We start from the raw sequence: 12,565 nt of genomic DNA on the forward strand, positions 1-12,565 counted from the left end.
ACCACACGGTCTGTTCTGGATTCGCCCTGCCCACTGTGAATTGATATTGTTGTTGTTGATGTTGTGCTTTTAATACAGACACAGCGGAGTCACATCATAACACTAACAGCAAGGGAGGAGCCTCAGAAGCATAAATCCGAAGAGCCATATATCTGGATTTTTTTTTTTACCGCGGCGTTGCATCCCCATTCGACGGACCATCGCGCCGCCTTGATTCCGAGATGTGAGTAATTCGTCGGCAGCGACAACAGCGAGAAATCCGGCGCGCGCGCGCGGACAGTGCCGTTTGTCACACACCTTGATTGGGATTCAGTGTTTATTTGTGATGGAGCCCGTTTGCTTCGCGTGGCATCCTTAGTAGTATTTATTTATTTATTTATTTAATTATTTATTATTTATTATTTATTATTTATTTATTATCTATATTGTCCTATGCTTGCATCGTGTACAAATTGCGAAGAAGCGTTCTGCCTCTCGTGCGAAACATTCACATTGCTTCATCCGGAGCATCTTTGTGCGTTTATATCCAGTGTGTCTGTCGGCTACTACGCGTCCACGCACATGCACGGTTGCTTGTGCGCATCCAGTGGAGATGCTCCGTAAGATGGCTTCTTCTTCTGGCGTGGGCATATGGGAACACCACTACCACTACCACTACCACCACCACCACCTCTAAATGGTGATGGTCGCTCCTCATTGATGATGGTCATTTTAAAATAGATTTTTTTTTTTTAATTTATTTTGTTTTTGGAGAAACATACTGAACTGACAGTGTTTTATAATCTGGGCCTCGTAGACTATTCATGGAATGTGTCCTCTCTCTCTCTCTGTTTTTTTTTTTTTTTTTTTAATTATCTTAATCCTTCTGCTTTGTTTGTCTTTGGTGTGTGTGGTCTCCACTTCAAACACACCATAAGGAATGCAAGTGGCACGAGGTGAGGCCGTGGGTACGCAGTGTGAACAGATGCTGATGGGTGAAATGTTGTGGTGTTTCCCTCCTCACTTGAGACAGGCCGCCCGCCCGCCCATCCTCCACGCCCCTCCCTCTCTCCCTATACAAGCCTGTAATCCGCGGCCAGCAGCCTGGAGCTACCAGTCCAGCAGCCCCTGCTGCTGCTGCTGCTGCTGCTGCTGCTGCTGCTGCTGCTGCTTTAGTCTCCCGGGCCATCATCACAACAACCCCGCCACGCTCGTACAGCAGAAGTCAGCGCTGCTTTGATTTCACATCCCCAAATCTCTTGCACCATAAAGGGGGGCCCTGTTATTTTTAATGGTCTGCTGTCAAAATCCCGCATGACTGACTGGTGCGAGATAGGATAAAGCGCTGGGGCGATAAAGAAAGGCTTATGTTTTTGTTGTTTAGTTGTTGCTGTTTTTTTTCTGTCAGATCTTTCTGCCGCGACTTACATGCGCACTATCGAACTGTTTCTGCAAGTTCTGCGCTCCGTGTTCCCCCAAGTTAATGGCTTTGACCCGGCCAGGTGTTCATTAGCTCTCCCGGGCCACCTTTTGGTTTCCTGCTGAAGCGCAACATTTTTGTGGTAGGCTGTGAAACAGCGGGCTAAGGAGGCTGTTTGCTGGGGAGTTTTTCATAGATCTTGGAGAAGGAAGTAAATCTCTGAAAAGGGTTACGGTATAGGAGCTCGAAATGACGTGTTGAAACCAGATGGTCCAGCCCATGTTTTTTAATTTTCGAAGAGCATTGGGAAACGACATTTTCTTTCGTCTTTTCATTTTTTAAAAGGGAAAGAGCTGAAATACAGAGGCGGTTCGCACAATTGAATCTCTGAAAAAGCTGTTGGCTGGAGGTGACTCATGCAAACAATAATGGATGTGAAGGGGAGCGCTGGCGTGTTGACTTGCACGGAGAGGAAATCCGTTTTAGCCTTATTTGTGCTGCCTCTATGACGAAAACTGCGGCGAACGTCGCGATTGCAGTTTCTGGGGAGATTGCGAGTCACTCACTTCCAGCCTTCAGAAAGTCTAGGGTTGCGCAAGTAACTGACAAGATGGTTTCAAATTCTGCACAGGGAAGAAAGAAAAATCAAGTTCAGCTGAGTTTGGTTTATTTATTGATTTTAGCAGATCTAGCAGTCACTCAGTAGATTTCACAGGACTTTAGAAGATTTAGTGGATGGATGAACTCAGCAGTCACAGGAATGCGTTTGGACAGAGACTGAAGTCTAATCGTATTTCTAATTTCATGCAGCTCACTCTGTATTAAAAACAGAGAGACAAATGGGAACCCAACATTTATTTCTGTTTCCCATTTGTGTCAGTTAGCCTTGCTTTTTATCTGGCACGTGCTTACGGTGCTTGCGGATAAGCAAAGACAAACTAGCAAGAGAAAAATGGCTTTGGTTTGCTGCAGTTTGCTGTAAAACTGGACCATAGCACTTCATCTGAGAGTATCCTTTCATTTCCAAGCACAATTATTAAGATCTGTGCTTATCACATGCAATTTACAGAGATAATCTACGAGGCGTATTTCAGCAACAACATGTAACATTCAACAGTCTTTAGTTTTGACGTTGCTACTATGCAGATGTCACTCGGACCTTTGCTTCCGGCTGAGCTGGAGGAAAGGGCACCCTAGTCACTGCTTTAGCAGCAACCGCAGATTACATCTATATTTAATCCCCGGTACCTTCCGAGAATTGTGCAGCGCATCTGCCACAGTGGAGATGAGACCTTCTTTGGTTGTTCCCTCACTCTAACCCCAGGTGACTACCAGAATGTGTCTTTTGATGTTAATTTTATCCCTACTGTGTTTGAAGATGTATTTAACATGGGAAGCATGAAAGAAGCTCCGGAGAGCTGTTTTCAATCCACCTCCACCCAACAGTGTAACTGTTCCCATAACGTCATTTCTGCAGAAAAGAAATCGAGAGGCCGTAAAAAAAAAAAAAAAGAAAAAAAGCCTGTCATCTTTGTAGAAACTGTATTTAAACTACTCCTCAATAATAATGTCGTAAACCTTTCAGTGTAGAAACAGGTCATTACGTTGCATTATAATGACATTTTTTTGGGGCGGGGTTCTATGCCATGTCTGCACTTAATATAATCAAAGTTCTAATACGTGGAGAAGAAGGAGAAGAAGACGAAGAAAGAAATGTTTTCCTGAGCGCTGTGCTGAGTCACAGGCTGTACCCTCAAGGCTCAACACTGCATAAACTGCATCAATACAGCCGACGGCTAATCGGGGGAACAGTTGAGCATCAACAAACATAAACAGATACAGATGAGGGCGAAAAACAAAGCGAGACGATGGGCCAACGTGTGATGTCAGCTGATTTCATTTTGAAGGCCACTGTGGGCGGCGGCGGGCCGTGCGAACGGACTTACGTAACAGAAAAATCGAGCGGATTTTCTCAGTGACAGTTTGGACGTTTCAATTGTAGATTTTTGGATGATGTCGCTCTGCCTGGTTTTAAACAACTCAACCTGGTGGTTAAAAGTAGGTGTTGTCCTGAGTTCTGGGCCCAGATGGTGAACTCATCAGTGCAGTTCACCGTCACAAATAATGCAGCGTGGCCCCTCCTGCTATAGATTATCTGCCTTTTTCCATGTTGTCGTGTCAGCCGTCGCTTTCACGCCCTTAAGCCCGTAAGCAGTGCCGTGCATTCTGTTCCATCGCTCTGCCTCATGTGAGGCGGCGCTTGCGCACACGCACGCACACACACACACGCGCGTTCGATTTAAAGCCAAGGCCCTGAGAGAGTGTGACGCGGTCACAGCCTCTTGTCTGCCGTGTTTCCTTCACATCCAGCGCAGAGGTGGGGGACAACCGCGCTCCAACTCCCTCATCTGCCACTCAGGGAAAATAATGGGCAGCTGTTTATCAGTCCGCTGGTGAGTGTGAGAGAAACTGCTGAGAGATAAAGCAGCCGCTCTTCAGCTCAAGCACAATCAACAGGCCCCGGCGCTGAGAAGGTTTCCAGGGCTTCGCCATGGAGCTCTAACGAGCTGACTCACTGGTGCGCCGTCCATTCCTCTTTTTCTTCCCTTCTAAACATTGTCAGCTGCCGAATGTATGAGTATTCCTCCGATGAAAGCTTACGAAAAGCCTTTAGCTGCAACAGAATGCAGCCTTTCTGTGTTTCCACGCAGTTCTGGTTTTTTTTTTCTGCTCTGGCACTTTTTCCTTTGCAGACATTCCCTCTTGTCTACAAAGGCATGTGTCGGATTTTTACATAATCCGTCATGCTCGTATAGGAAAGGTCACCAGCGTGTGAAGTCCGGCGTATTTCTTAATGAAATATGACATTTTAACAAGCAAGGAATGCACGTTAAAGGCTTCCAGATGCTCTCCATATATTCATTTCTGCGGCGGTCTATGCTTGTGCAGCGTGTTCAATCTGCCATCTGCCTAACACAGCAGTGGGGTCGGTGGGTTTATAACATTTTTCCAAAGATCATCTGTATTTTACGCCTGATTTTCTGTACACTCAACCCGACTGCAATTCTTTTTAGCAGCGCATCGACACACAGCAGCTCTTCGTGTGAGCTTTCGCTGGAAATGTACATTGACGGTGACTCTGACAAGGACAACGCTCAGAATCCCTGTTGATTCATCATCTGAATGCAACCAAGTGATCATGTCTTGATTTGGAGGGTTTTGGGAAAAAAGCAAAGCTTTCCAAGTTTAATTTGCCTCCTTTTTTTTTTTTTTTTGATATTTGAGCTCGTGGGAAATTTACAGCCTCTGAAAAGGCTGTTTGTGAGTCCCTGCCAAGTTGTATTCCCCTTGGTTCCAGTGTGAAATATTGGGCCTTAGCTGCACGTACGATGGTTCAAAAAGCATCTGAAATCTGTAAAGCCAACCCTCCCTCTGTCCTCCTCCTCAGCCCACAGTGTGGGAATGGGAAATGATGGAGGATAAAGGGCCACGTGTCGCGGACTACTTTGTGGTTGCTGGCCTCACCGACTCCTCCAAGCCCCTGGAGGATGAGCTGCACTCTGACGATGCCGGCCCCAGGTGGGTGAAACCCAAGGCCCCCATCACCGATGTGGCCGTGGTGCTCCGCTCCCTCGGGGAGGAGGTGCCCCCCGGCTTCACCTGCGTGGAGACCACCCCGTCGGGCCTCTCCGCCGAACTGAACGGGGCCAGCCTCAGGGGGCCGCAGATCTTCCTGTGCTTCAGGAGAGGCAGAGATAAGCCTCCGCTGACGGATCTTGGGTAAGCACTAATCCCTGGCCACTGACCCTTCACTCACCCTGCACCACTAATCACTGCTCTGCCTCGGGCCCTCTCTAATCTGCTCTCAAATGCATTTCTCTGCTTTTTACGTCTCCCCCCGGTGAATAGAATATCGGAGCTCGCCAGTAATATCTCTGATCTGGCTGATTGTGCTGAATGTGACTCTTGCTATCCCAGGATTCTGTATGAGTGGAAGGAGAAGCTGAAGTCCGGGTGTCACATCGTCCAGACCACGCCCTCAGGTCGCCCGGCCAACATCAGCGGCTCCTCGTCCCAGCGCATCTACATCACGTACCGCCGCGCCCCCAAGAGCCAGCCACACACGTCGCTCGCCGTCACCGATGTCTGCGTCATCATCCCGGGAAAGGGCGAGACGCCGCCCCACACCTTCTGCAAGGTGGACAGGAACCTCAACAGCAGCATGGTGGGACTGAACTCTGAGCTCAACGCCCATTTTTCAGCAACCGACTGGTCTGTTAACTGTCTCCCCCCCGCCCCCCCCCCCCCCTCATCTTATGTTCCAGTGGGGTTCCTCGGTCTACCTCTGTTATAAGAAGTCTCTGGCCAAAGCCAACACGATCGCATACAAAGCAGGTAATAATATAATAATGCAATTTCCAAACAGTCAAGCAAACAACCTTTGTACAGCTCAAGGATGCTGAAGCTGTTTGCCTCAGAGAGCTTTACGTTGTGTATAGCTGCAACACCTTCTACCTGTTGACCCTCAAACAGGGTGAAGAATAAAATAACCATGACCAGAACCAGAACCATAATCACAATCTGATCTGACGTTGGTTCCAATTCTGATTCTGAACCAGTTAATGCAACAATAATCAAAGAAGAACTCAGTAATCTGAAACTGGACCTCATCAGGTTCAGAATCAGAATCAGAATCTGACTCTGAACCAGATGAAGTATGAATGATGTACTTGGAGATTGTTGAGCTCTTGGTGAAACTCGTTCTATAACAGTGTCCTCATAATGGCTGTTTTTGTCCAGGTCTGCTGTGCAGGTACCCAGAGGAGGACTACGAGTCCTTCCCACTGCCCGAGTCAGTGCCTATGTTCTGCCTGCCCATGGGGGCCACAATCGAGTGCTGGCCGGCTCACACCAAACACTCCCTGCCTGTCTTCTCCACGTTTGTGCTGACTGGAGCCTCTGGCGAGAAGGTGAAGCCACTTCTGTGTTACTCACAACCCATTTTCTTCACGGATCATTATTCCTTGGCCGGCTCTCTGTTTTTGCGCCGTTTTATTTCTCCACCAACCCAGAGACCCTCACTTGCGACCTACTTTCCAGCAGAAGTTTAGCCAACATCATCGCCAATGTAGCACTTCTCTCGTAATCTTTGCTTTTCTCTCCTCTGTCGTTAAGACGCAAGCCTCCCACCTCGATCGCTTCGGTTGAGTCAGCATCTCCGTCTTTATCTCCTTCTCCAGTCTCTCGGTGCATTAGCGTCCCTGATGGACAAAGGGTGTCGACGAACTGCGGTAGTATTTCTAAGAATACCAGACAATCAATCGGCTCCTGCGCTCTGACTGGAAGCGGAATTGACTTAAGGGCTGCGCTCGGAATACTAAGAGCCGCGCGGAAGCAATGCAGCATGAAAGATATTTTTTGCAGCTCAGCCTCTGAATAATGGATAGATCATGCACCACATGAGCCGGTGAATAAGTTTAGAAAAGCTTCAGCGCCTGCTCCTGCTCCACAGCAAAGCTCCGGTCCCCGCTGATGAGTCCCCCGACGCCTTTCACCGCGTTGCAGTTGTTTATTTGCTTCTGGGCGGTGCGGCTTCAAAAGGACGATCGCGCGATGCAGCTGATGTCTTATGATGGAGTCTCGAGTGAAGCCGGTGATGAGAAGTTCTCACCAACTGCCGCTGACTGCCGTCTCTGTGCGTTTCTGTCTAAACTTGCCATCGCGGTGGCCGGTCACTTTGCGTTAGTAGTTGTTACGTGAAGACTTCCGTGCTGATGGCCGCCGCTCTCCTTGGCTGCAGGTGTACGGAGCAGCCATCCAGTTCTACGAGCCGTACCCTGAGGAGAGCCTGGCCGACCGCCAGCGCTCGCAGCTCGGCCTGCCCAGCCAGGGCCTCGGACCCGACGGGACCCGGAGTGTTTACAGCAACAAGAGCATCTGCCTCCTCTCCCACTGGCCCTTCTTCCAGTCCTTCAGAAGCTTTCTGACGTTCCTCTACCGATACTCCATCTCCGGGCCTCACGCACTGCCTATTGAGAAGTCAGCATATTTTTTTTATACGCATATATTTAAATTCTTTCCTTCCCTTTTTCACCCAGATCTAGTCTTAATCTGGCTGGGAGGCGCATGTGCCTCATTTTAACAGATTACGATTTCACTTGCAGGCACATCTCTCACTTCATGCAAACTGTGCCATTCCCCTCCACTCAGAGACCTCGCATCCTGGTCCAGGTAAGCTTAGGAATTTAGAGGCAAAAATAATAATTTATTTCTTTTTTCTTTTTTTTTTGAGCTTGCTTAATTTTGGTTTGGCTGAAGTTTCCCTAAAGCCAGGCTTGAGCTAACCGCCCCAATCCTGCCTTTCACAGCTGTCTCCTCACGATAGTCTGTTGCTGAGCCAGCCTGTGTCCTCGCCGCTGCCTCTGAGGTGGGAAAACATCATTAATATGTAAAACCGCAACACGTAGACGGGATGTTTTGGATTTATCGGCGTGTGTTTTGCGTTGCAGCGGTGGAAGCCTCTCCACGTTACTTCTCAACCTGGGCCCCAAGAATGCCGCCACTCTGCTGGTGCTGGCGGTCACAGAGCACAAGATCCTGGTTCACTCCCTGCGTCCGGCGGTTCTCACCAGCGTCACCGAGGCCCTGGTGTCTGTAAGTCCAGTGGACCTTGTCCTCGTTTTGACTCCTCCGAATGAAAATAGCAACTGTTTTGTAAAGTTCAATGATAAATGTTTGCTAACAGTAATATGTGTCCCTGGACTGTCAGTGAATTCCCCAGAAATGAACTAAACAAAAAAAATCCACCATTTACTTCTTCTGGTCATTTTTCAAAAAAATGTGTGCGTTAGTGATGTCTCGAAGGACGCTGATACTTCACTGATATTTTCATTTGAGTCCTTTCCGTCCTTGGAGACTATTAGTGTTTTTCTGCCCTCACAAGCACCTGGTTAGTCACGCTTTTAGCTAAAACCGAGTCGACAGACACCCAAAATATGCTGCATTTGGTAGATTTTTTTCCTGAACCTTTAATGTTTGATTATCTGTGCAACAATAGAAAGGGCAAAACTTCAGAGTTTTATTTTCTATTTTTTATTATTATTATTTTTTTAAGAGTTGTACCTGACGCTGAGTCACTTCTAATCCATTGTCAAAGGAATGCTTTTCTTTTCCTCTTCAAAAAGCAGGTGGAAATAAAAGCGACTGCCGCTGGGATCATTGTCAAATCTCTTCTATCCTCTCCTGCTTTGCCAGATGATCTTTCCCTTCCACTGGCCGTGCCCCTACATCCCACTCTGCCCGCTGGCACTGGCCGACGTGCTCAGCGCTCCGTGCCCTTTCATTGTGGGCGTGGACTCCCGATACTTCGACCTTTACGTGCCCCCTGCGGACATCAGCTGCGTGGACCTGGACACCAATACAATATCCCAGTACGTCCGCCACGGAAGCTCAGCCACATTGGACTCTGTCAGACTCACTCCAATATTGTCCTCTCATGGTGTCCTCTCATTTTTATCAGTGAAAGTTTTTCCCCTGCATGCATCGCTATCGCGCTGTCAGGGCCTCTTATGTAATGAGACAAGTTGGAATGTGAAACATCTTTCAGTGCACTTGAATTTAAAAGCTATTTTGCAAAGAGATTAAAGTGTCAGACCAGATGTCGGTGCATTTGTCTCCCTCCAATAGAGATTTACAATGTTGTTGTTGGTTCTTTTTTTCCTTGTTGCCGTCCTCCCGCATAATGAAAACCATGTGCTGTGCTTCCAGGAAAGATGACAAGAAGGCCCTGACTTGGAAAATCTTGCCCAGAAGGGCTTGCAAGCATCTTCTGAGCACCTTGAATAAGCTCTATCAGCAGCTCCTTGAAGGTGAGTGCAGCCGCATGCTGTGTCACTTTAGATGTTCCTCCATGAATAATTAAGTTCCTCTTCTTGAGTCCGTTGACTCAGTCGGTTTTACAGGAAAGCTGCGCTGCTCCATATGTGAAACAGTGTTTACCGCATCCCAGGAGATGTTGTGTAATTGATTCCTCTTTGCCTCATTTTGCATTTGTACTTGCATTAATCATTTCCCATGATTCATAGACATTTCTTTTTTTTTTTTTTTGCCTTTAGTCAACTTCCAGCAAGTCACGTAGCTAGTTGTCGGTCACATAGCTTCCTTTTCCTAACACAGACTTTTCTTGAAACAACTATCCAGAATAACTTCAGTAGAAGCTATTCAGTTCTAACAGGATCATATTTACTTCACATGAGATTTGCCAGGCCTTGTCAGAGACTTACCTGGATGTTTGAGATCAGTCTGTATAGAAGCAGTTTGGGTCAGTTTCACCTTTTGCTTTACTGTCCTACAACTTGTCGCAGATTGAGGTCATTTTCTTGGTGCTTTGTTTGCCAAATAAGCGGCCCGGTTGGTTCTCTCTGATTGTATAAAGCGCTTTGAGACGCCTTTGGTTGTGATTTAGCGCTGTACAAATAAAAGTTTATTATTATTATTATTATTATTATTAAATAAATGTTCATGAGATCCATCAGGTAATTGCTTTTCTTCATACATGCCTTTGTATTTCATTTCAGAATGAAGCTTTTCAGCTGGGAACTTTTCTCTGCCGGCTGAATATGTTAAAAGATTTAAACAGTAAAACGCATTTAGCTGTCGTTTCTTGCCCTGTGCTGAATAATTTGTGTTCAACTCAAGATGCCCTTCAGATGTTTAGCTCGCCGAGTTGTTTGCTAACCTGCTGCTCTGCGGTGCCAGGCGATCAGCTAAACCGTGAAGACGTGCAGACGGAGCACACGGTGACCGAAAGCGAGCTCAACGGTGGGAAGAGCCTGCACACCCTGGAGCTGGAGATCCAGGAGGCCTTCCTGCGCTTCATGGCGGCCATCCTGCGGGGCTACCGCTCCTACCTGCTGCCCATCACTCAGGCCCCTTCTGAGAAGACAACAGATGCCAGCTCCCTCTTTGACCTCCAAGGTAACCGCTACATTTTTGGATAGGGTGGAGCAGTTGGTTGACCTTGCAGAGAACTTAATTGTTTTCTGCCAGATAAAGACAACATCTTCATAAAAAGCTACGGCTGAATTTAAAAGGTGTCAGTCTTGGTTTTGTAGGACTTCTTTTCAAGCTGTGGGGTTTTCTTCCCAAAGGTAATGGAAAATTAGCCTCAGGAAGTAATATCAGTACTTACCACATAGTGATACCATTATCGCTGTTGCACTCCAGTGTGTGTGTGTGTGTGTGTGTGTGTGTGTGTGTGTGTGTGTGTGTGTGTGTCTGTGTGTCTGTGTGTGTGTGTGTGTGTGTGTGTGTCCATTGTGGGACACGATGGAGCTGTTAGCCATCCTCCTAAATATGTTTCAGTTCTCTGTTGGGCACCAGAGCCGCTGCATCAGAGTTTCTCTTAAATCACTGCCAAAGCGACGCTGTTGATTTAGCTTAAGCCTCTATGGAAATTAGTCTTGCATGACAAGACGAATGAACCGCTATGATTAATAGCACAGCCTCTCCGCACATCTGCGTACTCTTATGCAAGCAGAACAGCGTCTAATACCCCCCCGCCCCCGCCCCCACGACCGTATTAATTTCCTGTAAATGCTCTTAGAGCCCTGCGCGACAACCCCGTCGACGCTCTGAAACCTCGGATGGGGCCGAACATCCACTTTTGTAATGTCATGTCAGTGCCCCTCACCCCCACCCCCACCCCTAACCCAACCAAAGCTAATATTCACCATTTCCCCGCAGGCTTCCTGAAGAGCCGCGACCGCTCCCACCAGCGGTTCTACTCTCTGATGATCAAGACTCAAATGTTCAGCCGCTTCATCGAGGAGTGCTCGTTCGTCAGCGATAAGGATGCCGGCCTGGCTTTCTTTGATGAGTGTGTTGACAAGGTGAGGCTCGCCGCTAATCTTTGCCATGGATTTTCATGTCAGGAACCCTCCGCCTCCCCATGCAGGGGGAGGCAACGCTCACCAAGACGTCCCACACTTGTCTGGGGAAGAACAATAAAGCGGCGCCGCTTACGAGGGAGATTAATCGCATTCTGACCTTCTCATCACTGCAATCTGTTATAGCCTCTGTTTAATTTAAAGGAGGCAATGAGCACACGAAAGGACTTAATACAAACAAACAAAGCATGATTAACATTGCCGGTTTCCTTTTGGCCCCTTGTTAGCAATAGCGCTAAGACATTCTTAGCTGCACCGTCTTTATTTCTTCTGCTGCTTTCGTTCTTTTGTTCATCCTCTTCTTCTCTGATTTCTGCCTTTTTATCTTTACTGCTGCTCTGCTCTGTCACGGCGGTCCATGCCCACTAGCTCTTCACCACAGGAGGCAAGGTAAGCTATCAGAATCTCTGCTGCGGTTCACTTTTTCCCTATCAGCCTCACCAGTGTCTTCCACTGGTTCCTTCAGCGTGTCTCAGCTCAGGCCGCTCTGTGCGTGGCTGCAGAATAAATCAAAGTGACAAAAGAGGAGGACCTATGAAGCGCTCACAATGGGCTCTAATATAAGACTGTGCAGTCGTTGTCAGTAAGTGTCAGCAATCATCGTTGTATGAACACCAGGCTACTAGAAGGAGCCACGTGTCGAGGTTGCAGAAAACAGTTTCTGAGGTGGGAGGCGGAGAGACACAAAGGAGGCCAAAAAAAAAAAGGAAGCTATAAGATGCATTTTTGGTGTTGAAATCGGATGTGGATTAGTGCTTTTCACTTAGAGGGTGAGTCATTTAGGGATGTTGGAGCCTTTTCTGTGAACACAACCTGCCTACACGCACACAAAAAAGAGGACAAGACATCCTCCTCTTCAGAAAAAAAAAAAACAATGCCTCTGTGCTTTCGAACTTGTGCAATCAGGAAGCCAGGTTTTTTTTTTTTTTTTTTTTTTTTTAGTTCCTGCAAGAATACTTGAAGCTCCTGAACGACTGGCCATTGTGGTTATTATGGAGAAGTGGAAGCATTGATTCATTTTGTTGCTGAAGTTGACAACAACATGCATGATTGAGAAAGGCCCCTTTGGGTGCAAGAGGAAGGGCAACCGCGTGGAGAAACGCTGAGGGATATCGGGCCGAGGGCAAATGGGTCAGCGAGAGTCAGTTGACTAAATCATCCACCCGACCGAGTGGAACAAATCCTGTAACGCAGTCGGGCTGCGCGGCGACTTAGCCTC

At 47.5% G+C, this 12,565-nt stretch overlaps 1 protein-coding gene across 2 annotated transcripts in view; it reads left to right on the forward strand.

The window, feature by feature from the left end:
- Positions 1-12,565, forward strand: part of dennd4a (DENN/MADD domain containing 4A) — a 27,917-nt gene continuing 15,352 nt past the window's right edge. The window contains exons 1-14 of one of the 2 annotated variants that reach the window (XM_076042778.1): positions 1-223; positions 4,848-5,179; positions 5,378-5,624; positions 5,725-5,794; positions 6,200-6,369; positions 7,200-7,438; positions 7,564-7,630; positions 7,768-7,826; positions 7,909-8,053; positions 8,654-8,829; positions 9,167-9,267; positions 10,157-10,375; positions 11,144-11,289; positions 11,716-11,736. In XM_076042778.1, the coding sequence (XP_075898893.1) occupies positions 4,869-5,179; positions 5,378-5,624; positions 5,725-5,794; positions 6,200-6,369; positions 7,200-7,438; positions 7,564-7,630; positions 7,768-7,826; positions 7,909-8,053; positions 8,654-8,829; positions 9,167-9,267; positions 10,157-10,375; positions 11,144-11,289; positions 11,716-11,736 (1,971 nt within the window). In that variant the 5' untranslated portion in view covers positions 1-223; positions 4,848-4,868. The remainder of the gene's footprint in view (positions 224-4,847; positions 5,180-5,377; positions 5,625-5,724; positions 5,795-6,199; positions 6,370-7,199; positions 7,439-7,563; positions 7,631-7,767; positions 7,827-7,908; positions 8,054-8,653; positions 8,830-9,166; positions 9,268-10,156; positions 10,376-11,143; positions 11,290-11,715; positions 11,737-12,565) is intronic. The other variant, XM_076042779.1, reaches the window with a different exon arrangement.

This window comes from Nelusetta ayraudi, unplaced genomic scaffold (assembly GCF_046127955.1).
Source record: "Nelusetta ayraudi isolate G7.1 ecotype Tasmania unplaced genomic scaffold, CSIRO-AGI_Nayr_v1 ptg000071l, whole genome shotgun sequence".
Classification (NCBI taxonomy): Eukaryota; Metazoa; Chordata; class Actinopteri; order Tetraodontiformes; family Monacanthidae; genus Nelusetta; species Nelusetta ayraudi.